This window comes from Doryrhamphus excisus, chromosome 2 (genome assembly GCF_030265055.1).
Source record: "Doryrhamphus excisus isolate RoL2022-K1 chromosome 2, RoL_Dexc_1.0, whole genome shotgun sequence".
NCBI lineage: Eukaryota > Metazoa > Chordata > Actinopteri > Syngnathiformes > Syngnathidae > Doryrhamphus > Doryrhamphus excisus.
Window position 1 is genome coordinate 26,473,341 of NC_080467.1, and position 27,700 is coordinate 26,501,040.

The window sequence follows — 27,700 nt, forward strand, 5'->3', positions numbered from 1 at the left end:
TCAGCCATGTTCTCTGCATGTTCTCCTCGTGCATGCGTGGGTTTTCTCCGGGTACTCCGGTTTCCTCCCACATTCCAAAAACATGCTAGGTTAATTAGCGACTCCAAATTGTCCATAGGTATGAATGTGAGTGTGAATGGTTGTTTGTCTATATGTGCCCTGTGATTGGCTGGCCACCAGTCCAGGGTGTACTCCGCCTCTCGCCCAAAGACAGCTGGGATAGGCTCTAGCACCCCCCATGACCCTCATGAGGATAAGCGGTAGAAAATGAATGAATGAATGTTCCGGGGTCAAACTGTCACCATCAAAACCTTTCTGAACTGTTTTCAGTCACATGATAAGATTGCATTACAAGTGTAAAAAGAAGTTAACTATCACTTAATGCATGGGAGGTGAGTTTTGTCACATCAAACTAATGTGATAGCTATTTTGTACTGAGCAGCCAGGACAGCCACATGTAAGTCTAGAATACAATGTTATTGCCAATTTATGTAATTAATGAATTATATATTTGTATTATTTTTTTTTTATTTTTGGTATCAACATACAAGTTTTATCATGTGACGATGTGCTGTTTAATTTAATTTGGCTTAATTTTATTTCTACAATAAAAATGGACCATGGGACCACAGATGGGGCCGCACTTTGGACACCCCTGCTTTTTATCTAGCTCTTTGTTAGGATTGAGCACGTGACCTGACATAAACTATGTGAGCAACTCTCGTCGATTATTTAGCTTGGTAGCTTCCTTGGTCGCCAGTGAACGGCAATGCAGAGAAAATTGAGAAGGTCTTTTTATTGCAAATGTTGATCAGAAATCAGCGGAGAGGGCGTTCACGGAATTGAACGAGTCGTATACACACAGGAAATGATCTACTACAAGCCGACTAGTCCTAAGTTTCGTTCCATTCTATGGTCGTCATCACAGTTTTACTCTTTGTTGACAGTGATGACCTCCTGGGGAGGCATTACGAAATCTTACGAGATTTAAAGCGCTCATGACACCAAAAAGTTTGAAAAAAGCAACAACAAAAGGAAAGTACTCACTTAATAAAGCAACTATGAAATCAGAGTGAAATCAGTGGTGATTTCAGACGATTTCGGTGTCATGAGCAGTTTAATGGTTCACCTTATGAGCTTGGGTGCGACAATTTTTTTTTATTATTGGACAATCCAAGGGCTGCACAGTGGATGAGTGGTTACCATATAGGCCACAAAGTCAGGAGATCTGGCCTGGGTTCAAATCTTTATGTGGCGTTTGCGTTCTGTCCCTGTGAGTGTGCATTCCAAAAACATGCTAGGTTAATTAGCGACTCCAAATTGTCCATAGGTATGAATGTGAGTGTGAATGGTTGTTTGTCTATATGTGCCCTGTGATTGGCCACCAGTCCAGGGTGTACCTCGCCTCTCGTCCAAAGACAGCTGGGATAGGCTCCAGCATACCTGCGACCCTAGTGAGGATAAGCGGCAAATCTTTTAGATGGATGGATGGACTATCCGAATTCAGTCCTCCAAACCAGCAAAGTCTGGCTTTGTTCTTTTAGAGACAAAACTCATTCTAATCAATTTGATCTGCTTCTTATATAAACATTATTGCATGAGCCTGTCACTCTACTTACTGTATACATAAAGATCAAAGCTGTGTGTTTATGTCTAATTTGTTTGTAGGCAGCTAGCTCCAGCCAAGTCAGTTTGGCATCATGAACTTTATCGAAAACACAAGCTGCTGATGTGAATTTAAACACACTGGCATGAAAACAGAGATGCTAAGCAAAACAACCTCAAATCTACATCACAATGTCATTAGTGCTTTTTCTCATGACATTATGCCTTTTGGATGGGTTTTTGGGCTTAATTTTATTTCTACAATGAATCTGTGTCCATAGGTACAGGTCAACAAAAACTGACCCAGGGGCCAGAGATGGGCCGCACTTTGGACACCACTGCTTTTTATATTTATTTGTCAGAGTTGAGCTCTGTTAGCAACTGTAGTCAATTCTAGCTTGGTAGCTTCACAGAAATTACATTGAAAAGCGAGGTCATTTTTATTGCAAATGTTGATCAGAAATCAGTAGAAAAGGCGTTTGTGGAGGTGATAAATTGCATGCACACAGGAAATAATCCAATACAAGCCAACCAGTCACAGAATGAACTTGAAACTGAAACTAGCGACCAAGTGCGTACCTGCTAAAGCATGGAGGTGTGTTCAAGCGTCAGGTCTGAGAACACATCTGCTCAGCGATATCCCAAATTTCTGAAATAAAAATGCGGCCTTCGTCACATCTGGGGAATTTCACCCTGCGGCCAATTGACGGATTGTATGAAGGTGAACATCTGCTGATCATTTAGTCGGAAAAGTATGATTTGACCATCACATCCAGGCCAGATCTGTGTGTTTTTGAGGACGGTAGGAGAGAGATAAAAGAAGAATGCATGAGGAGTGATCGATACTGAAAGGAAGAGCTCAGCACATGCAGGCTAATACCCGAAAACGTCAATAGTCGGGTAAAACGGTCTGCTGCTCTAATGAGGATGTGCAAGCAGAATATATAGGCCAGCATCTTTCTTTTGCCTTTTACAACTTTTTGCACAATCACACCCCCTTCCAAGCACCATATAGACCAGGGGTCTCAAACACGCGGCCCGTGGGCCAAATGTGGCCCGCAGGACACTAATTTGAGGCCCCCGCCTTGATATGAAAGTTTAATGTTAGTGCGACCCGCGCAAGTTTGATATGGATGCTCTATGGTATCATGTACCCAGAAAAAATTATTAAGTTTGATTAATGTTCATGTTAAAGGTTAAATAACTGTTAATAGTTATCCTCCCTATCCGTGTGGAAGTGGTATGTTTTTGGCTATTTAAGTTTAAAGGAAATAACTTGAAGGCTACCGTTTAGGTCGCTAGCTCTCTAGTTTGCGAGTTACCATGTGTCTCAAGACCCTGCAGTTGCGCAATATGTTGTAAATAAAAAGAGTATAAATGTGACTATAGTCGTGTTTTGTCATGTCTACAGGGCTCTAATAATGCTTTGTTCATTTTAATCTGAAAATAATAATTTGTCTACCCACCAACTATATGTGGTTTCTTAAGTTTTATTAAGTTTAAGTTTTTATTATTATTATTTGCCGTTTTATTATTATTATTGTATTTATTTATTACTGATTGATTGAGTTTCTTTATTCTTGATTTGTTTATTTATTTTTCATCTTATTTTGTGCAGAAAAATAAAAAATAAGATATTTGAGAACAGTGGAATGTTTTATCAGAGCTTTTATTGTAGAAAATCGGAACCAAAGCACTGAAAAAGTTTGTATATTTTCCTGTTTTTAATAAATGCATTTTTTTTTGTTGGAAAACCTGATGCGGCGCAGCCTTGCCCAGACCCTAGCTCCAGTGGCCCCCAGTTAAATTGAGTTTGAGACCCCTGATATAGACAAATAATCCAACAATGAAAACACCCTGACCCCCAGACTTTACAAACTGCTTGTACGGCCTTGTAGAGTTTGACATAGAAATCACACCGACTAGTCTCCAACACACAGCAGCTTCTGAAAAGGCAGAACTTAACGTGGGCATGCAAATGAAAATCTTGTCAGTCAGCATTACACTGCTGAGCGGAGCCGCCCACGTCGCTCTGACAACATGATGAACGAGATATGGATCTCAAAAATTTGTGAAAACCATTCTCACTGAGAAGAATAAATGTTGTCATCTGGTCCTGTGCTATCTTCCCGGTCGGTACACCTTGGACTGGTCGCGAGCTAATCGCAGGGTCACCAAAGACCAAACAATGTTAAACTACTATGCACTGTTCCACCCCAGTCCAATAGGTGTCAGTAATTTGCATTATTAGGTGGGTGCCCCAATGCAAGAGCACCATAAACATATGTACATGGACTTGCATACATGGACTTTCAATGGGAATTAGTACCAGCATTGAATGCACCATGACGGTAGATGAGCTAACTGAGGAGCTAATGAACCAAGATAAATAGATACTTCATTCATCTCCAAGAGAAATGCACATGCTTTTTAAGCCTGAATACTTAATAGCCAGCTTAAATGTAAATAACACCTTAAATGTCACAGATTATTTGGCATCGACATTGCAAAGTCTTCTAACTCAGGGGTTATTGAATGGTCTCGAATTTTACAATGAGGATTAAGTCTTGACCCATTTCTTATGATTATTTTTTTTACCCTTTTTATTTAGGTCATTTTTATTTTGTAATTAATGTACTCTTTCATTAATTTATTTAAGTCAAACCAAGCAAATGACTGTCATTTTTTAAAACATTAATACACGTAATTTACCTGCCCAAAGTAAGAAAAGAAAGAAGGTATTTTGCCAAAGAAATGAGGAAGAACATAAATTTTGCCTAAATTAAAAAAAAAAAGTGCTAAATAGACCATAAAGTTCAAGATCAAACAAAGGGGGGGGGGGGGGGGGGTCAGAGCATATTTTCCGAGTGGGATAGTTATGAAATGCCTATAAATATATAATTAAAAATAAAGAAATATATATATATATATATATATATATATATATATATATATATATATATATACACATACATATTTTATGTAAAAAAAAAATTTTAATCAGGTTTCCCCCTGTTCATTTATGATTATTTCCCCACATGTGTGCTGTTTAATTTTACTTCTGCAATGAGAAAAAAAAAGCTGCGCGCTGCAAATGGCCCCATGACGCACTTTGGATACCTTTCTTATAAATAAATAAGCCTTCTTTAATGTATGCAACATCTCATGTATTTTTAATTTCTCTTCCTAGTGTAAGCAAGCATCACCCACATATATAAATGATTTATTAGTCACTAAATAAGTACTTTTCCCACCCGCGTAATCCATTATGATACACGAGAAGCCCGGAAGCGCATCCATAATTAGTCGGTGTGTCACGTGACGGCTTTAGCACCAGTGAGAAGGGGCGGGGCTGGGAGCGTGCCCTCTCCGTGGTGCTGACGATGAGGGGGGCTCCTCTGCGCACCCTGTACTGCGCATGTTGCATGACAGGTGCCGAGCCTCCATCTTGGGCTTCTGGAGCCGAGGAAAATACAATACAGCCACACAAATAACAACAACAGCAACCACAACAGCAACAAGCCTCGCAGCCATGATGTCGCTGTGCCGCGATGTGACTCTGCTCTGAAGAGACAAAGCAGGAAGCTTCGACGCGGCGAGGAGGGAGCAAGGAAGGAAGGAAGGAGGGAGGAGGAGGATGGAAAGGTCCGGAAGGCGCCGTTAACGACGATTAGCACAGCTAGCTTTCACCGGGGGAGTTTCTTGAACATCTGACAGGTGATGAAGATGAACGATATGGATTGACGTTGTCGTAATGTGCTGTTGTTTACGTCCGTGGTGTGTCTTGGTGTCCTTGTGTATGTTTGTGTTAGTGTGTGTTTGTTGGCATCATGGTGGTCGCTACTCTCACTCCAATGCAGCTGCTTGGTCCTGCAGCTGTGTCAGACGCTGCTTTGCGCGCTTTATGCACCTAAAACAACCTCATAATGCTATAATCATACTCGTTTGGGAGTCTAGAATAAACTGCAACCTCAATGGCCATTTCATTAGGTACACCTGCACAAGCTCATTTGCATCAGCACCTAATTGGACACCTTCATAAATTAGCTAGCAGTCTTATATTGGGCTAAATTTGACCATTCATACCACCGATAGAAATTGCACGCAAGTTTGCTTGAAGCGATGAACTAATTAATGTTTTAAAGTTGTGATTTAAAAAATATTGACAGATTATTACTATTGTTATTATCCATCCATACATTTTCTATACCGCTTAACCTCATTAGAGTTGCGGTGGTATGCTGTAGCCTAGCTATTTGGCCTCCATGCTAACCACTGTGCGGCTTATTATTATGATATTATATAATACTAATATCATGTAATACTTCATTACTACATGATAATACATACAGATGCACTAGCCTACAGTTTTTGCATATTTATATGTCTTTCATTTGAGATATCGCGTTTTGTTCGCCGGTCCTTGAACGCACCACAGTTGCGTGCTGTTGTCAGATCCTGCCGCAGCTTAGTACATCCGTGTGTTCATCGGTACATGATATGATCATACATTAGTGGTGACTACATTTTCAATAGAGGCATATTTAGGGTTTAAACCCGGATTGTGTTGTGAGTGAACAACGGCAGGGGGGTTTGAAGGGGGTAGATACCCACCTTATGCATTTTTTCTATTCATATTACAGTAGAAATGGATGCAGTCACATGCAGCGTCCAACATGGCAATGCTTCATTGACCTTAAGGCAGGCGCATCACACATGCCTGGACTTTAACGCTGACGACAGCAAACAGAAGCAGGGCCAATCATGGTTGTCGTTAGCAAGAGAGAGACGACTTCAGCCACGGGCAAAGTCAGTTTGAAGGATTCGGCTCCCTGGATTTCACAAGCTGGCAGCCTCCGAGGCACGTCCGATAACGTTCAACAATTTGTTCCACTCGTTTATTAACTGTGCTTTATCACCGGCGCGAGACGAATATGGCAGGAAATGAAGAACGTTATATTGGGAGAAGATTTGGTCATTTTTTAATTGCTAAATTATAAAATAAAGGAGTTTTGCTGCCAGCTTGACTATTAAAGCATGAGTGAAATCTGCAAAAGACGTGAAAAAAAAACACAGATTCATTTCTTAATCAGTAAAATATCATTGCCTGGTTCAGCATAAGGATGCTGCAGTGGGTTTTAGCAGGAAAGGGAGGAAATGCACGGCCCATCAGTGAGCACAGCTTGCATCTCGAAAATAACTTGCAACAAAAGCTGTCAATGCAATACAATGCACAAAAAGATTAGTATTTCCTCTCAATAACGCACTGGAGTGAAGGCGGAACAATGGAGTGTCAAACCGCCACCATAAACCACTCACTATTAATTTTACAGAAATGTATTTTGAAGTAACATTATGGCATTCTTAATTGTCATACAAGTGTAAAAAGAAGCTAAGCACTGGTTATGAATATTACGATGAAAAAAACACTAAAATTGATAATAACTACTAACTGATTACTTTTTTTGTGCGTTCTAAACAGAGAAAATCAGCTTATAAACAGCTAGCATGTAGTAGCTAACCCTGCACGTTACAGAACACACTTGCTTTGACTATAAAACACCAACAATGTTCTATTTAGATACCCGACCTGTATATACACTAAGCTACAGTGGCATTGTTATTGTAGGAGCTAAGACAAATATATAAATATATAATAATATAAATATACAAATACTAGGCGGCACGGTGGTCTAGGGGTTAGCGCGCAGACCTCACAGCTAGGAGACCAGGGTTCAATCCCACCCTCGGGCATCTCTGTGTGGAGTTTGCATGTTCTCCCCGTGCATGCGTGGGTTTTCTCCGGGTACTCCGGTTTCCTCCCACATTCCAAAAACATGCTAGGTTAATTGGCGACTCCAAATTGTCCATAGGTGCAATGTGATGCGATATGATACCAATCTGAAGAAAAACTAGAAGAAGCATATGAAGAACTACCATTAATCAATAAATTATCTGTGAAGTATTAGCCCGCATTTCATGTTTTGTTTAGATGGATAGTGTTGTGCTCCATGTATCAATCATGTCATGGTGTCTTACTGGTCTAGCTGGTCTGGGGTGTCCTTTCCAGTTGACTTTGGCAAAATGAGGTTGGGGAGAAAAAGTCATAATATTGAGATAAGATAATTTGTGAAGATGATTTTAGAAGAAAGTTGAAATATTTGGAAAACAAAACAAAAAAATGTGGTCACTGCTGACTTCAAGTGATATGCAATCATGCTCCACTTTGAGATAATGTTGTGTGATTGTGTTACTTTGTGTTTCAGTGCCATTAAGCAAAAGTTTGATTTGTTTCCAAGTTGTAGGGCATGCATGGGCCAAACAATAAATCTTCACATTTTGATTCCGATCCAGCATTTTGTGTGTGTGTGTGCAATGTACACCCACCTGACTCACACATTCCTAAACATCCTAATTAATGAAACAGTGTTGACCTAGCAAGGGCGAGGTGGTAAAAGGTGTTCAACAGGGCAATGGCGATGTCGTCTCCTTATGAATACGATGATAAACGAGCCGCAGAAGAGCAGGCGGTGAGTTGGCGGGCCAAGAGAGTCCGTCTAGACAATAAACTGCTTCACTTAATGTGCAGGATGCTTGAGCACAGGGCAGGGGAGGGGGTTGGGGTGCGGAGAAGCCTGACTGCAAGGTTCCTATCCTGTACATTTAAAGGTCAAAGTGTTGCAATGAGGAATGCATCACGTGGGCACAGAGGCTGGCAGCTGATTTATGGCTGCGATTACTGTGCACACAAGATGTTTGTTTAAACCAAAGCATGGTGTGGGGTTGATGCTGAACACACGGGTACAGATGTGGTACATCGTGGTTCACGCGCATTTACGTCTTACACTCCGCCGCGTGTCTAAATGGACGCTAATTTAAGCCTTTGGAGGTCACATTGGTACAGACGGGTACTGAATCATGAATCAGTCACAGTACTCCGCTGACTGGTTTTACTGTATGCTAGTCACTTTGATTTAGCATTTTAGGTGCGGGACTGTTGTTCATTTTAGTATGCTGTTTAGAAAGGTAAATTCCGATGGGGCTTGATGGGAAGAGTTACGTAAATAGTGTGACATCATCACATGGTGACTCAGGAAGTAAATAACAATTAGATCTGTCATGATAACAAATTTTGCGGGAGAATAATTGTTGACAAATGATTGCGTACAATTATTGTCAACATTATTTTGAAACCATGTTTTCATTAATGTAACGATAATATAAGGCATAATAATGCAAGTAAGCCGCAAGAAAAGCAATAACCTTTATTTCTCAAGAGTATTTAATAGGGGTGCAACAATAAAATTCATAGTTCGGTTTGATAACTTTTCAATACCAAAAATAAATTACCTTACTTTTGCTGCACACCCTTTATTGTCTTTTATACATAACAGACAAAAAGAAGGGATTCGATTGTGTAGTCCGTTGCCCGCCTCTCCCCACTGGAACAAAGTGAATGAATGACATGAGTGTTCACTCAGCTATAGAACCAACACGCCCAGGTGTTGATACAGAGTGAACTTGCTTGTCATCCAGCTTGTTTGGTAGAGAAAGAATAGGAAAACAACCACGCATGCCCATACATGTTTCATATATCCAGGCTGGCAAAATTATGGAGTTTGTATTAATTTATCGTGCAGTAATTGATTTATTGATTATATCAATAGAACCAACACGCCCAGGTGTTGCTACAGATGCACAGAGTGAACCTTCTTGTCAGCCAGCTTGTTTGGTAGAGAAGGAATAGGAAAACAACCACACATGCCCATACATGTTTCATATATCCAGGCTGAGTTTGTTTTAATTTATCGTGCAGTAATTGATTTATTGATTATCGTGACAGGCTTAACAGCAATAGAGGATATTATCTGTCCCCCCAGTTAATGGGCTACCCCCTTCTGTGCATTGTAAACCCAGTGGCAGGCAGCCAATTGAAATGCAAAGAATGATGTCCTCCACTAAAGTGAAATATACAGTTTAATAGAAAGAGAGCTAAGAGACGTAAATCCCAGGAATGCGTAAACTCACACGAGAACCATTAAAGTGTGAGGGAGTCATGTGTGACATAAAGTTTATGATTGGATTGCTCACCCTGGAGCATCCTCTAAAATTGTTTTATTTATTTTTTTACCTCCAAGGCTCCACTCGCTCCAGGATGGGCGTCAAGAAGCTTGTCGTCTTCCTGCTGGTCCTCTGCGTCTGCATCCAGGGAGCGTCTGCCAAAGAAAAGGGAACCAAGAAGGGGAAAAAGAAAGGGAAGCAGGTTTATTGCCCATCGTAAGTACACGGTGAAACACAACAGCAGACTTTGTTATTCTTGTTGGAGAAATGGAAATTCCTAAATATTCCTCGCTTATCTGGAGACCTTGAATACTTAAATAATTATACTGCATGTTTGGAGCACTTTGTACTCACATCATATCTGTTCTTTAAAGAGACAGTAAACAATCAAACACTCATGCACCACTGGGAAGGGAAGGGGGACTGATGGTTCTACTTTGCCATGTGTATGCTGTGTGTGACTTTTCTGCCTCATCCTGCAAGATTCAATCCAAAAAGACAATCCCTTGGCGGTTGTTCCAGTTCAGCATAGCAATAAGAACAAAATTGCTAAGCACTACAAATCTTTTTCACCACCTTAAAACTGGGCACAAACCCCAGTACGAATGTATGAAGCTGCGGGCTGAAACACCTACGGCTGCACAACTCCACAAAGCTCCTGCTACAGCACAAAGCTCATTTCTTGCTTATTTTTACTGTTGCATTCCTCATGAGGGGAAAAGCACAAAGTGGTGTGCAATTACTAAAGCGGTGTCCTATAACATTGCTAAAGATATGGTTGAAAAAAACTGATTTAAAACCTGCTGGAATCAGTGGACTGCCAATGTCTAGTGAGCTTCAGAGTCGCAATTATTTAGCTTTGTAATGTTATTACACATTGGCAACATGCTTCAACAAGGACACAAAAACGCCACAGCCGAATGGCGAAAAGTCAGTAATTTGAACTTTGAGAGTGTTTAACCCTCCTCTTGTGTTAGGGTCAGCACCGACCCGTTTTACATTTTAATGCATCAAAAGAATCACATAACATTTGTTTATTGCATCAAGGCTTTTTGACTTTGTAGGGAAACTCTATTTCAACAAAATAAAACCCAAAAAATAATTTTTACTACATTTTAAAATGGTCTGGTTGAAATTATGACCACTGTATTGTTAGGGTTGGTTTTGACCCGGTTATAATAATATGACTATATAGCAATATTTTGAGCCAAAACTGAAATCATAAGTGTACAATTAGCAACCAGCTCCTCTTCTCATCATGTAAGCTTCAGGGGATTCTCATTTTGTTGATGAAAACAATAACTTTTTCTACCTTTTCTTGACATTAATAGATATGGGTCAAAATTGACCCGAACACCATAGATGTTTCTTTAGTGATTAATACTAAAATGAGAAAATAAATACAACTAATTGATTTAAGAGATATGTTCTATAGCCCTCAGTAATAGCCAGGTAACAAAGAACCTTCAATTTATTGATATGATTCTTTTGAAGTTAATTTTACCATTTTTGGAAATTCAAATGGAGGGGTATAGTGACAAAAAAAGGCCTATATGCCCGCATCAAAAGTATTAAAACCAACATTTTCATGGATGAGGAAGCCTAAGAAGGTAACCAAGACATGAGAAGCAAATCTGATGGTAACTTATTGTTTTTAGTGTATTTTATAGCTGATTTAATACATGGATCAAAACCTGACCCGTTAACATAAGAGATGATACCAGAAAGCTAACACAAGAGGAAGGTTAAAGAAAATACAAATGTGAAGACATGTTTAAGCCTGTCTGAGAAAAAGTGTATAAAGTCTATGGTGATGGGATTTACAGCGTTAAACGAATACATTTTGCTACTTCACGGATTTCACTTATTGCGGCCTATTTTGGGAACTTATCCCCTGCAATAAACGAGGGAACACGGTAACTTGGCTTTGTGGAAAAATATCAGGATACATATGTTATACCGATATCCAACCCAAATATATTAGGATATGAGTTTTGGTCCATATCGCCCAGCCCAAGCACATACTATCCCACAATGCAGCACATGTTCGAGCCATGACTGTGGATATTTTCCATCAAGGTGGCCCTTTATCACCAGTAAAAGTTGGCACCCGCAGAGCACATTCCTTCGCCGACTGTAATGAAGTGTGAGGCTAACAGATGAGTCGGCCTAAAACAGCCAGAACTTGACATTTCCCAAAACTAAATGAACATCTATGTCCCAACAGACCCATAGAGTCGACATATACGCATGTACCGTATATGGGAACGCTACTTCCTTAAATGGTATCAAATGTTTAACGAAAAAAGAAAAAAATAACAAATGAAGGTATTGGAAATGGCTGTGACATATTTCAGATGTGTTTTGTGGATGTAAGGAGCCGCTTGGTTCCAGTTTAGCCGCAGTGCTTGTTAAAAGAGAGGGGAAGAAGGAAAAAAAAAAGAGGTTTATCGGATGGGAATTATGTGTTTCACTTTGATCATGGAAACCGCACAACACACACACACATACTGCACAACATTCCTGCGGAGCGCTCAAACCGGTCCTCTGTGCAGGATAACGTTCATATAATGATATGTAAAGTGCTTTGAGAAGGGGAAATTCTTTGGCAGGAGGTTTCATCACCACCCACAGGGACGGCTTTCTCTTCTCTTCTCTCCTGCCAGACCTGCTCTGCCTCGCCGCCTCCGCCGCCTCCGCCACATCCAAACATCCTCACGCTTTGTGTTACACTGGCTATCTTTGAAAAAAAAAAAAGGGGGGCTGTTTTTCCAGAATGTTCATGTGGGAAATGATGTGCTACATTTCCTGTCAATCAATCAAATCAATATGACACATGGATCATGTTAGTGGGGAAACATATGCTATATTAAACACTACATTAGGTCACATTAAGTCCATTACATTCCAAACGGGAGCTGTAAGACATGAGAATACAGCACAGACCTTCTCCGTGAGTCCATTGGTATTTTAGAAGACCATTTCATGGTTTATGTCAGATGACGGTGAAAATGAAGACGGAACGCATTCATTTTGGAATTGGCTTTGGTAGTAATGGAGTTTTTCCAACTCGTTAGTTAGCAGGAGTGGGACCTCGGTTAGTGTACGCCCTTTGGAAAATGTATGGCAATATTTTGCCTTGGTTTGCATACATTTTCAAGTTAGCTCTGTCCCCATGTGTTTGAATCTGGGGCCTGGAACGTGTTCTGGACGTGAACACAAAAAAATGATATATATTTCAAAGGTTATTCTGCATTTAAAACTCATTCATTCATTTTCTACCGCTTATCCTCACAAGGGAGGTGGAGGGGGTGCTGGAGCCTATCCCAGCTGTCCCTGGACTGGTCGCCACATATAGACAAACAACCATTCACACTCACATTCATACCTATGGACAATTTGGAGTCGCCAATTAACCTAGCATGTTTTTGGAATGTGGAAAAAAAACGGAATACCCGGAGAAAACCCACGCATGCACGGGGAGAACATGCAGACTCCACACAGAGATGGCCGAGAGTGGAATTGAACTTGGGTCTCCTAGCTGTGAGGCCTGCATGCTAACCACTCTCCACCGTGCAGTCGCATGTAAAACTCATTAATTTCTTTTCTACCGCTTATCCTCACAAGGGTCACGGGGGTGCTGGAGCCTATCCCAGCTGTCTTCGGGTGAGAGGCTAGCATGCTAGCATGAGAGGCTAGCATGTTTTTGGAATGTGGGAGGAAACCGGAGTACCCGGAGAAAACCCACAGGGAGAACATGCAAATTCCCCTTCGAGATGGCCGAGAGTGGAATTGAACTTGGGTTTCCTAGCTGTGAGGCCTGCATGCTAAGCACTCGGTACGCCGTGCAGTCGCATGTAAAACGTATTCATTCATTCATTTTCTACCGCTTATCCTCACGAGGGTCCCGGGGGTGCTGGAGCCTATCCCAGCTGTCTTCGGGCGAGAGGCGGGGTACACCCTGGACTGGTGGCCAGCCAATCACAGGGCACATATAGACAAACAACCATTCACACTCACATTCATACCTATGGACAATTTGGAGTCGCCAATTAACCTAGCATGTTTTTGGAATGGGGGAAAAAAACGGAATACCCGGAGAAAACCCACGCAATACATGGGGAGAACAAACTCTACAAACAAACTCTACACAGAGATGGCGAAGAGTGGAATTGAACTTGGGTCTCCTAGCTGTGAGGCCTGCATGCTATCCACTCTAACACCGTGCAGTCAAATGTAAAACTATAACTGTAAAACTATGAAACCGTCTTTCTGGAATTTTGATTCAGTTTGACTTCCAGTCGGACCTTCTGGAACGGATTAATGATGCTAACCAAGGTTCCATCTGGTTCATGGAGAATGATGATGAAAAGACTGATGAGAATCATCTTAGGAACATAAAAATAAACAAACTTTCACCTTCATGTTTTCGCTTTTGGCAGACAAAGTCATAATCCGTTGTAAGAGACAAACACAAAGCAATGACTCAAGATTGTGACAATCATCGCTACATATTGTTTAGCGGTAACTGAAACTAGGTAATTTATTATATTACATAGGTATATTATTATTATGAGCAATCTGCCAAAACAGCAGATCAATGAATTACTTCTTTTCATATTTCACATTCTAGAAGCTCCCTCCCCCCCATGCTGAATTTTGAGCCGAGCGTCGTTCCACGTGTTCATTCTTGTTTGGTTGGGTGGTCCAGTTCCAGATGCTAATGGAACCCACCACCGGTAGTTCTCCCGAGGCCCTTAATTGAATCAGAGCGGAGTCATGAGTGTGTTGTGCCTCTGCCGTACCATTCATTCGCCAGGAATGTGACCTGCCGACGTGATGGCCTACACTGGGCTCTCCTTTGTTTGCAGGCAGCTGTCATCCGAGGATCTGGCCCGAGTCCCTGCCAATTCCACCAGTAACATCTTGAACAGGTTACTGATCAGCTATGATCCCAGAATACGACCCAACTTCAAAGGTAAGTCCGAATCCCTTTTCATCCCCATCTGTCTCGCCTTTATGAGGACCGTTTGATCGCTGGTGTCATGCTAATTTCACATTGGATACTCTCGATGTCTTCTTCTGGATTTATCATTGCGATCTTCAGTCGGAGCAGGCATCTGGTAGAGCTTTATCTTTCCTCAGAGACACTCAGATGTCTCTGATTCACGCACACACATGCTGTGAACAAGTAAAAATGTAACGTTTTAGTGGGGAAGTAACACTTTCCCACTCGTCGCAAAGAACCGCTAACAAAGTCCACTCAACTGTCAGCATATACTACAACAAATCACAAGCCTGCAGTCATGAATGTCCCCAAAAAAACTGGACTGATGTCCTCGGCACTCCTCAGGTCGATCTTCACATTAAATAGCGTCCATCCGCGGGCCCTTGGCAGAGCCATCAGTGGCTGCTTGTTCTAAAGCTCAGTGTGCTGAGAGCGCAATCGACCGGTCCGCGAGCAAAACATCTGCTCTCGATTCCGGAGTGACCCGAAAAGCCATCCATTAGCAGCGTGTCATGATCTCCTAAACTGCCCATTCCTTTGGCCAAGGCTTATAAAACCTACTTGCTTTTATCAACCACTATGCGGTTTGAGTAGGAACACGCCATGCATGCACATCAGAGGACATATGACATCATATGACATATGACACTATATGAAAATTTGTCAAAACATGCACCCCGACTGTGTTGCTCGTGCTAGCATTTATCTGACAAATGCACCACATGGTGGCGCTGTTATTCAGCGCCAAACTTTGACAAAGGCCGATACTTGGGCCTCTCGTTTATTCATCTTGAAGATGCTAAACTTTAAAGACAGCTCTTATACTCTGTAGCCCCTTGATCTGTGACATCATCCCAGTAAGGCTTCCTGCATATTTTTCATTTCATCGCCTGTAAACGTTAAAGTGAATTTTTGGAGAGAACGGCAAGATGTTGCATCCGAAAGATGAAAAAGCTACAAACATTCATTCATTCATTTTCTACCGCTTTTCCTTCCTTTTGTCTTCACTTTTTTTGCTTTTGCGACAGTTCAAATATCTAAATAAATATAACACAACTGTGGACTGGTTTTAGGAAAATATCAGTTCCCAACAAAAAAGGGAGAAAAAGATATTTTTTTTTGAAAACTAAGTTTGACACTTTTTTTGCTTTTGCGACAGTTCAAATAGCTAAATAACTATAACATATAGACAAAAAAACATTCACACTCACATTCATACCTATGGACAATTTGGAGTCGCCAATTATCCTAGCATGTTTTTGGAATGTGGGAGGAAACCGGAGTACCCGGAGAAAACCCACGCATGCACAGGGAGAACATACAAACTCCACACAGAGATGGCAGAGTGTGAAATTGAACCCTGGTTTCCTAGCTGTGAGGTCTGCGCTCTAACCACTCGACCGCCGTGCCGCAAGCTACAAACAGCTGGACAAAAAATTTAAAAAATATATCTAAACGGTTGTTGTTATGCTAGGCGCATTTCAACGATCATTGCTTTGAGGAGGTTTGCAGTGTTGGGATTTGCAGAGATGGGATACCACACAAAACTGAATCCTCCAGCGGTGCCTAGCATAAAATATTCCACTATGACTTGTACACCCGACAAGGAAAATTAGCTAGCCATCTCGTCTCAGCTTGACAACCCGATAGCCATCCCACCGGAACCTTTGAAATCAGTGCCTAAGGCTAAACCAAACAGATCTAGAGCAAGTAAAACAGTGTAATGTGTTTAGAATTGGAAACTACTGGCTGATAAGAGGAGGTGTATTTCAAATTATATACTAGTGGCATTTAGGAGGAATTATAGCTGGTAAAATGTAAACAACTAAGAAATGTCTTTAAAAAATGTTTGGCAAAGACATGATTGTCCATAAGTCAGTGACCATTTGCAACTAATTAAATATTCCACTATTCTTTCCAATGCAGGAATACCAGTGGAAGACCGGGTGAACATTTTCATCAACAGCTTTGGTTCCATCCAGGAGACGACCATGGTGAGATTTGACGTCACATGCAGAAATATGCACAAACACATTTTGTTGCTTCTCACGCCTCGCTTATCTGATGACTTAATTTCTTAAATATGAGGAAGCACAGCTGGAATGCTAATGAAGGGATAGAACATGGCTGACTTTGGGTTACATGAATACTATATGATATGCCAGCATGTCTAGTTTGTGACTTTATAACTCTCTGATCCACACCGATCATCATATATTTTTTTAATACAGCTCTCATACTTTGATCTAATTAGAACTCGTAATAAAGTGTATCCTTTGGGTTCGCTTAAGTGTTTGTTATTTTGAGTAATTGCAGTCAAAAGGAGTGAATGAGCATCATATATTTAAACAAGTGGGAGACAAAGAGATTAGACACCCTCATACTTTGCCTGCGTGGGGGTAAGCAATGTCATTCACACGCACACACACACACAATCCCTCGTCCATCAACCGAGCAGCAACCTCACATCCGCCGTCGTTAGCACATCTATTTTTTGCCGGGAGGATGACTAATTCGACGTTATAAACTGTGGCAGTTGTTTTCATTTTTTTTTTTTTTCCACATTTTACAGCTCCTCAGTATGAGATTTGATGGCTGCGTTAAATCCCTCCAGAAGGGAAAGCGCGGCACAGGGCAGCTTGATGTGCGGCCAAAGAAAAGATTCAGAAAGAGAAAAAAAAAAAAAAAAGGTGTGTCGGACAAGACACAAGCCAACAGAGCAGCCCCCGAGTGGACTGTTAAGAAATGACAACATCTTTTTGAAAATAAGATCTCACTTTAAAGATACTGGCACGGCGCCACAAAGAAATGTAGTTTGAAAGGGTTCTGTGGAGCGGTTATGTGGCGTGTGTGAGGTCGAGGCGGGGCCAAACGCAGCAAAGCAGAAAGTACATCAGAACTCCAACGTACAAAAATCAAACCTTTTGTTAAGAGCGATATTTTACAATAACCGAGACTTTGTAGGAGAACAGAGGCATCAAAAACTCAATTATACAAAAATCCTGGTATTCGGAAAACAACGTTTGACTGCAGTTACTTCTCATGTTTATAATTGACTTGTTCGTTGCTGGGAGTATAATATTTCTCTTCATATCTGCAAGAAATTAGTAATTTCCATGTGTCTATTGCGCAATATTTACTTTAGGTTCCACGGGAGGTCAAAACAGCCTCAAGCGCCTCAAGAAGGCCCACGTGTTTACATCTCTTGTCACCACCGATCAACATGCAATGGTTCTGATGGCCTAAACATTTGTAGGGGACCACATTGTTCCCCTGTGTGTGTGTGTTCCCCCTGGTAGTGGTCCTGGCCCACAGCGGGACAGAACCAAGCCCAGCTTGTTGTTAGGGAATGTCTGTACACGTGTACAGGCCGTCGTCTGGTGCACAGCTGCCTCACAGCCTCCATGAAGATGGTCAAGTGCAGTACCAAACATGAGATAACCAACGTAAAGTATATGGTGGATTGTTGCCTTCAGAAGTGACACAATGTCAAATGATTTGTCGCTGCACAGTCTAATAAGATCCAGTAAAAAACGTATGAAAAAGTGCCTCAGGGTGACAGTGGAGAGTAACCACGTGTGCCGCCCTGAACCTTCACAGGACTACAGAGTCAACATCTTCCTGCGACAGCGCTGGAATGACCCCAGGCTCAAGCTGCCACAGGACTTCAAGTCCGACTCGCTCACTGTCGACCCCAAGATGTTCAAGTGTCTCTGGAAGCCCGACCTGTTCTTCGCCAACGAAAAGAGCGCCAACTTCCACGATGTCACGCAGGAGAACATTCTCCTCTTCATCTTCCGGAACGGCGACGTGCTCATCAGTATGAGGTAGGTACAATTGGATGACAGTAGATACAACAGGTGTCAACACGCAGATAATTCTGCCTTCAATTGATAGTTCAGTATCAAATATGCAGATACTTGAGCGCTATAATTCTAATTTAATGCCTCATCCTAATTGTGTAAACAAAACGCACAAGCGTTACAGTTGGTTCAGGATTTTGGAGCAATGTGTGCAGAGGCTGACAATGTCATCAATAAATAAAGTAATAATAAAGGATATTTTTTTAATTAAAGAACATTTTGTTTATTGTCCCAAAAGTACACACCCTAAGCTGGTAAAATAATGTAAAAGGTAAAGGAAACGCTACGGAAAATTGTTTACGTCACTGAAAAATAAAAAAAATAAAAATATATATAGTATATATATATATATATATATATTTATATATACCAATGGTAAGTCATAAAAATGAGATAACAAGTCAAAACTTGAGATAAAAATATAATAATTATGAGATAAAAGTCATGAGATAAAAAAGTCAAAATCACGAGTTAAGCCAATTATGAGACACAAAAGTAAAAATTATGAGATAAAAAGTCAAAATTATGAGATAGGAAAGTCAGAATTATGAGCTGAAAAGTCAAAATTGTGCGATAAAAAGTGAAACTTCTGAGTTTAAGTCATTAAATGTGAGATAGGAAAGTCGTGAGATGAGTCGAAATTATGAGATAAAGTCATAATTATGAGATAAAAAGACTCAATTATGAGATAGAAAAGTCAAAATTATAAGATAGGAAAGTCAGGATTGAGATAAAAAGTCGAAATGAGATAAAAAAAAAAGTTGTAATTATGATGCAAACTGCGTAGTGTCATGTGACGAAAGCTCCATTAAAGAAGTCGACAAGTGCAATTTGTGTCTCATAATTTAAACTTTTTTTATCACATAATTTAGACATTTTGCCTCATAATTATGGCTTACCATTGGGATATTTTCTTTCAGGGCCAAAAACAGGCTTCCATAGAATTCTAAAAATTGAAAATGGAAAAAATGTAAATAGCAAAAAGTGTAAATGGAATTTGTCACATAATCACACGGATTTCATAGGGCTCTAAAAGTATTTATCTGTTTTATGCTAACACAAATTACCTGTTAGATATGTCTGACGCCATGCCATCCAAACTGAGCATTGTCTTTGCAAAGGCAGCTGTTCCTAATGAAGTGTCTTACCGCAATGGAGCACATGTAAAATCTAAAAGTAGTTAGATAATTTCCCAGAAGTCCTGTATGCACAAACACACTGTAATGATGTGTGAGTGTAATCTCATAGTTTTGTTTATCTGCTGCAGATGGAGCGCATACTCCCTATTTTTTTACAAATGAGATCCTGTCCATGTGGAAATGAGACGCTAATAAAAACACTCCCCTCAGGTTGTCTGTCACCCTCTCTTGTCCACTGGACCTGACGTTGTTCCCCATGGACACCCAGAGGTGCAAAATGCAACTTGAAAGCTGTGAGTTTCGGTCATATTTAAAGCCACGCCCAGATGCTTTTTTTTTTTATATATATTTCTGATGGAATTTTGTACCGTCCAGTCGGCTACACCACAGACGACTTGCAGTTCATGTGGCAGACGGGAGATCCCGTACAGATGGACGCCATCGCTCTGCCCCAGTTTGACATCCGACAAGAAGACATCGATTACGGCAACTGCACCAAATTCTACGCAGGAACAGGTGTGTTGGTGTTAGAATGGCAAAATCCAACACTGACACCCACAAGCCATGTTATTGCTGTGCGCTCGAACATTTTGGAGACACGCCGCTGGCTATGAGTCAGCCCTTTATCAAGTTACCATGGCAACACGGCTGGACACAAAGATTGCCTCTGCGCTTCAGTGCTTGGAGCCTGAGCTGCGATACAGGCAGCTCTTATAAGCAGGAAAAGCATCACCAGATATTCCTGGTCATGCATGGCTCACATGTCCCACTGGACCAGCGCGTCGCGATTATTTTCTGTCATGCCCCCACTAGGGGACGGAAATCTTTGAAATACTATTTGGAAAATGATCATATCTATTTATTTATCTGTACTATACAGATATACGTACTATACTGCATGGCGTTGAGTGGTTAGCGCGCAGGCCTCACAGCTAGGAGACCTGAGTTCGATTCCCCTTTTAGCCATCTCTGTATGGAGTTTGCATGTTCTCCCCGTGCATGCGTGGGTTTTCTCCGGGTACTCCGGTTTCCTCCCACATTCCAAAAACATGCTAGGTTAATTGGCGACTCCAAATTGTCCATAGGTATGAATGTGAGTGTGAATGGTTGTTTGTCTATATGTGTCCTGTGATAGAGGGTGACAGAGGGTGGAATCGAACCCTGGTCTCCTAGCTGTGAGGTCTGCGCGCTAACCACTGGACCGCCGTGCCGCCCTGATCTAGATCTATCCGATCAAAATAAATCCGGATCACCAATAAAGAGACTCGATTTCAAATCCATAAAAGAAGACTAAATAATTCCAAACATGATTTCGTCTTTTGTTTTTCCGTGGATTTACTCAATCGCTTCTTTCATCTCTCTTACCCGACAGGCTACTACACTTGCGTGGAGGTTATCTTCACCCTGAGGCGACAGGTCGGCTTCTACATGATGGGCGTCTACGCGCCCACACTCCTCATCGTAGTCCTCTCCTGGCTGTCCTTCTGGATCAACCCTGACGCCAGCGCTGCCAGAGTCCCTTTGGGTAGGGACTATTTTTGAACCTGCTCCACTTCATTGTCTTCCACCGACAAAAGATGTGTAAATATCCTTTCCCGGCGTCCAAGCCACAACAGTTGGGGCATGTGTGTAATTAGGTGTGAAATCCCACGGTGTACCAAACAGAAATCACTGGGGAGGATTAGTATGTTTTAGCGGATCGCTGATTTTTATAGCCGCCGCGATGCCATCAATCACCTTGACAGCATGAAGGACCTTATCTAGCAAGCATGCGGCCGTATCCGGCGTGGCTCTGGACGTGATGAATCAATAAATAACAGATGTAATTGACAGATTGGACCCGCAGCAAAGCACCACCAAGCGTGAAGTCCTTCAAAAACCAGGTCAAGCTGATCTAGGGCAGCTGGTTTGGACTGGCGGATACTTCAAAAGTCTCAGCAAATAGAGCACAACACTTTGGTTTGCTACTTGATGGTTTAAACATTCGGGAATGGTGATTCATTGAGTCATCAGAATCGGTAGGATAGCTGTGACATGGAACGACAATACCCACAGGAACCAGGAAATCATCAACGAGGAACAAACTACTCAGACGTTTAACCTCAGCTCCGTTATTCCATCCTTTGTCCAATTGGGTTTTTCTTGGAAATGTCCAATTCCGTCCCCATTTGTGCATGAATCACACAGCTGGCCGTGTTATTTGTATGTGTGAATAGGGCTGCATGAATTGCATCGTCATCCCCGTCCACTGGTCCACTGCCTTCATCTCTCCTCCATCCTCCCTCCAGTTGTTTATCACCTCCCTCACGCCATCATCACTTCAACTCCGCATGGGAGGCGCCGTCCTCTGACTCCACTCTAAATGGGATCAGCGCAGGTCAGTCAACACTCAGGTGCTCCTGGCTTGTGTATGTGTGGCTCCTCCGTGTGTGTCCAAATTGAGTATTTCTTCATGCTATCTACAGAACCTGTGACTGGTAGGTAAACCATCATCCAGCCCCTCTTGCATCCTTGATCAATGCTGACCCAAAGCATGCAGCATCCGCTAATCATAGGGAGTCTTCCACCCAAGTACTAATCAGCATAGTATGGTCGAGTTTGATTAGAACTCCTGGAACCTTAACAAACCCGCTTTAATGAGGTTTATGGTGGGGGCTAAGACCCCACCAGTCATGGCAATGTATTTATCGAGTCTCTGAAGGAACATTTCGTTAATGGAAGGGGAGTGACGCTGGTTAATGGGGGTTAAAATTCCTTACTAAGTGACGCCGTAATCGTTTCTGCTCCTGAATGAACCGCAGTGAAAGGGGGTATCGTTGCCTGTGATTTGGGGGGCCGACCAGAAAATACATCCATAAATTACATGAATGTGTGCGTATATTGAATATATACATATACTGAATATTTTTGTCCATACGCATATTTTCAGTTTCTGGCGTCTGGAGCCTTTTTGTCAGATTTCCACACACACTTTTATAAATGAGGCCCCCGGTCATTATAGGCTATCAGAGGCATCCTACTGAAGGAAAAGTCATGTGTCTTGAACGCAACGCAAACAAAAGCATTTGGGTTTTTGGTGTTGATGTAAACTGAGGTCAAGACTAAAACAGTCCATCAGGTAACTTGTTCTTTGGAACTGAGGTGATACTGTTTGGGAAGGGAACTAGGGAAGTCTCAGAATCAACCCAGAAGGTGGACAAATGTGTCTCCAAGGGTGATCAGATCGATAAGGCAAGAAAAAGATAGCTTAAAAAGTCTTTGTTCGCAAAGGGTTCCAATTCGTCCTTGCAGGCGCCCAAAAGTTTACTTTAGGGATTTATGAGATTCTGCAACTGAGTCGCCGCAGGATCTTAAGGGTGGTAGCTGACATTTGAAAAGACTGATCCAAGATCATAAAGAATGAAAACCAATGGCAACAAGAATCCCTACCTTTAAACTAACCAATAGTCGTTGCTGTTGCCAGGCATCCTGTCCGTGCTCTCGCTGTCCTCTGAGTGCACCTCGCTGGCGTCGGAGCTGCCCAAGGTCTCCTACGTGAAGGCCATTGACATCTGGCTCATCGCCTGCCTGCTGTTTGGCTTTGCCTCGCTAGTGGAGTACGCCGTGGTCCAAGTGATGCTCAACAGCCCCAAGCGCATCGAGGCTGAGAAGGCCAAGATAGCGTCCAAGGAGAAGGCCATGGGAAAGAGCGCCACTGCTGCTGCCACCACCGTCACCACCACCACCACCACCACCACCACCGCTACCGCCAGGAACAATACAGTCAATGGGACCGGAGGGACGCCACTCCATGTCAGCACCTTGCATGTCAGTGTATCCTCTTTGATTGACTTGCATGCCTTCATCGTGGAAGATCCAGAATACTGCACTGTACTTTCAGTCCTGGCTATTTCTGGCTCTGTAGACCTAAAATAATTCTATTTACAATGTTTTAGATGATGTCACACTTCCTACTTTCTTGTTCAGAGATGTAATCTAAATGCAAAACAGCAAAATTCTAACAGAGGTCAAGAGTCAAGTCCGACCCGTGCATGCCATTCACGTAATCCTTCCCGATTGTACAAGTAATTGAAATTAATTTTCCTGTGGAGTCTGTTACCGTGTTGGGTTTGAGAGGATTACATGACTCCATTGTGCTTTAATGGACTTTCTTGTCAAAAGCAAATCAAAAATAATGAAGCTTAGATGAGCTTAATGACTTCAGCATCCGCCGTCTGATTAGAACTCGTTCGCTCTCGTGAGCCTTCAGGGAGGTGGACAAAAAGCTTTTTTTTTATGGCATGACAGCTTGTTAGAAATTGGCTATCATAACATCCCGTTTTGGGGTTGTGACATCACAGAGTGAGGGGAGAGGCCACCTGATGGTGGATATTATCCAAGGGGTTTCTGTGCAAAACATCAGGATCAAATAAATCCTTTCTATCCACTCTAAAGAGTATTTTCACCCACAATTGGTTGAAATGGTGCAGCATCAGGGGTACTTAACTTCACAGGCTCTACTGTGTTTGGACTTTCATTGTCCACTAAGGCACTGCTATATAGTACCTGTGATGGAGTTCCACAAGTGTCCGTCCTTTGCCCAATACTAGAGATGGCCTCATTTCCACATGCAATGTATTCCACATTATATTTCAGCTTCTTGCAATAACAACACAATTCTTTGGAGTATCACGTATAATAGAACCATTGCTAAAGAGGTTACAGATTACAAAGCTGACACGGGTGGTAATAAGACTCATTAATCTATGTGCTAATTTCTTGTTATTCTCCACTGTAAAGTGGCGCCATCTTGACTGTTAAGCACTTAGTCTTCTCTTTTGCTATTTCAGACTCAAGATAGGTTAGTGGTTATAGCATGGCTTCTGCTTTATTATTCCACATCCCCATTTAGTAACAATTAGAGCTGTCTTTGACAAGATTTTCATATTCGAATCTGATTTATTTGATTTTGTCCGCGGAGTCGACTAATAGTCTAATAATGTTTTTTTTTGTTTGTTTTTTTCAAGAGAATAGCAAATACTTGTCTCAAAATAGGCTAAGAAAGACTTTGTGTGTAAATGCATGTTCATGTGAGTACCTTCATGAAGTCAGAATGGACAATGTTGATCACATGACATTTTCATATGATTACATCGTGAGATTGATAATTCAAATCAGACGAATCCTAATCGAACCATCAAAAAGTCAATTATTCTATGACACAACTAGTAATCATAATACTAGCAGCTACATTGGCGAGGATTGGTGAAGTGGCCAGGTCAAATATACAGTAGATAGTTTCTATGATATATGGTTTATATTGCACATTCCTACCCAATACCATTTAGTATAGACTGAGTATAGATTTTCAAAATAATTATTTTAAAGAAAATTGCACATTTTTCATCATTTTATTGTAATTTTATAGGTGCCTGTAATGAATTGCATGTGGACAAAGTCTAAACATCATCTTCGACCAGCATTGTCTTGTCAATTTTTCCAGTTCCAATCAATCTCAGCTCCTACGTCATGCATGCTTGCACATGTGGAACGCAGAGATCAATCCCGCCCTATCTCTCGCCCCCAGGTGGCCGAGACACGCTGCAAGAAGGTGTGCACCTCCAAGTCGGACCTGCGCACCAACGACTTCAGCATCGTGGGCTCGCTCCCGCGGGACTTTGAGCTGTCGAACTTTGACTGCTACGGGAAGCCCATCGAGACAAGCGGCGGCGCGGGAAAATCACAAGCCAAGAACAACAAGAAACCCCCTCCCCCGAAACCTGTCATCCCGTCGGCCGCCAAGAGGGTCGACTTGTACGCGCGAGCTCTCTTCCCCTTCTCCTTTCTCTTCTTCAACGTCATCTACTGGTCTATTTACTTGTGATCGTCTTTATTCCCTCAGTCACACCCCCCCCCCCACCACCAGCCCCAAAAATCGGTGCTTCCTTGAACTAATCTCCAGCGTGTTAATCTTTCCCGTACAAAATGACTGCTGAGATGAAGCTAAACCTGCTATACGAATATATATCTTTACATATCTAAATGTTAATTATCATCATTTGTGCGTTAGATGACCAGTCAGCCTTTCTTTCCTGCCAATGAATATCTTGACTGCACCTGAGATGATGGATGGCGTGTAAACAAATCAGGAAAGAGAGACTATTTACTTAAGAGCTTTGTGAGATGCACAGATCTATAAAAGAGAATATGTAAATAGCTATTTATGATTAGATGATTTATTTGCCCACCTGTTTCATGAGTTGCAAAGGTGGAACTGGAAGTTGGCTTTACTTTGCATGTTTCAACAAGAGAACACACGCATGTGTAAGATTATAGAAGTAGACATTAGAAACATTGATTTTGGGTTCTTCCTTCATGATTTGCTCTCGAGATGCTCGGCGACCTCGGACAGTCATGTGACAAGGCCACCGCTGCCCCATCCCCCCTGTAAAAGCGGATCCCCGAGCGCGATTGTGAGATATTTGCAAGCAAAGATCAATAAAAGATGACTTTTCACCATGTGAGCCAAACTGACACAGTCGCGTTGCAATCATGTGACCATTAACCGCCGACCAGGGGTGGGACTCAAAATAGACAAAAACGAAAAAGGCCCTCTCTAAAGACTATTGTGACCACCAGGAACATAAACAGGTAAACTCCACACTTCAAATGTTGTCCTTTTTTTTTTAACTAAAAGGCCACGATTCAACCTTTTGGAGATGACCACAACCTGGATGACTGAGAATCTCCACAGACACAAAAAAAGAAGCCATGTTTCTATCCCGTAGAGTCTTGACCGCTCCTAATGTGCCAAACCGCTCATCTATTATTCATGCTCGGAAGACGACCCCGACTATCACTGCACGACGACTCGTATGAAATGTGTCTTTGGCTTAATGAAACTAGATGGATGCTGACCTGATGTCACGGCAACGGGGTCATAGCAATCAAGAGGCGGTCTTTGACCAGCGCCGACGGTCTTTTGTTTATCTCCAGACATCGAGACATGCTGCCTGATTGCAAAGAATCCATTTTAATCAGTCACAAATATTAATGCTGAGATGACTGGATGCAGCAATGAAATATTGACGTTTGATTGGCTTCCCTGGACGTCTGGATACAAAACTAGACATTGTAGAGCTGCAACAACCCACTTAATTTATCGATATAATAATTATTAAAATCGTTAGTTGCAACCCTAATGAATTGAGTTGGCCTTAGTAATTGTGTAAGGTAATGACAAATGAAAATAGAGTGAAAGAAAAAGGAAATCACTTCAGACTGAATAAACAGCCTCTCTCTTGGTTGCAGACAAGTTAGTGGGCTTAAATTGACCTCGAGCCACAAATAACACGCGTTATGCATATTCATTCATGCCAGATCTTCTTGAAAGCTAGCAACATATGCTTACTTCTAATAGTTACAATTTGAATATATTATATTCCTGCATCTTTGTATGGCGGTTGTTTGAATTCTGAAGTTTTGTGCGACTCTGGATTATTTTATAACAAATTTGGGTCAGATTCTGATGTCTCTTCCACCTTGAGGCATTTGACTTTAGAGGTTTTGTTGTATATTTGGAATGCCACTGGGCACAAAGCAGTACTCCATGCAAAAATGTGCTTGGGCGTTCCACAAGAGTCTGTCCTTTGACCGTTAATATTGACACAATATAGACGTCCATTAGGTAGCATCATTCTAATAAAATTAGCAATCACCAACACCATGCAAATATGACTCCTTGTGTTCATGAGCTACATAGGGGATCAGAGCAATCTGATTGGACGCTTAACAAGTGCTATTATCTGCCAATGGCACCATTGCTTTTGTGTCCAATACCTCAATTTTGAAATGTTATGGAAGAGTCCAATAAGTCAGTACTAATAAGTCAATAAAAGATCTGCCTGACTTGCAGAATTGTCACACACAAGCAATACTGCACTGCAGTGCCCTCTAGAGGCCGCATTTTATTCATAACAAAAGGCTCCATTCAAAGTAAATGCATCATTGTGACAGTGTACAGTGACCTGAGTAAAAGACACTGT

The 27,700-nt window shown here is 41.7% G+C and overlaps 1 protein-coding gene across 2 annotated transcripts; it reads left to right on the forward strand.

The window, feature by feature from the left end:
- Positions 1–5,005: 5,005 nt before the first annotated feature.
- On the forward strand, positions 5,006–26,185 carry glrbb (glycine receptor, beta b). Of its 2 annotated transcripts, none has more exons than XM_058065185.1 (10): positions 5,006–5,322; positions 9,744–9,882; positions 14,538–14,644; positions 16,601–16,668; positions 18,275–18,501; positions 19,887–19,969; positions 20,052–20,192; positions 21,049–21,201; positions 23,140–23,468; positions 25,243–26,185. In XM_058065185.1, exons 2-10 carry the CDS (start codon positions 9,761–9,763, stop codon positions 25,537–25,539), a joined length of 1,527 nt encoding a protein of 508 aa, XP_057921168.1. In that variant the 5' UTR covers positions 5,006–5,322; positions 9,744–9,760; the 3' UTR covers positions 25,540–26,185. The 2 variants fall into 2 exon arrangements, with proteins under 2 accessions (XP_057921168.1, XP_057921167.1); XM_058065184.1 differs by having other exon boundaries at positions 5,008–5,322; positions 23,140–23,483.
- The last annotated feature ends 1,515 nt before the right edge of the window (positions 26,186–27,700 follow it).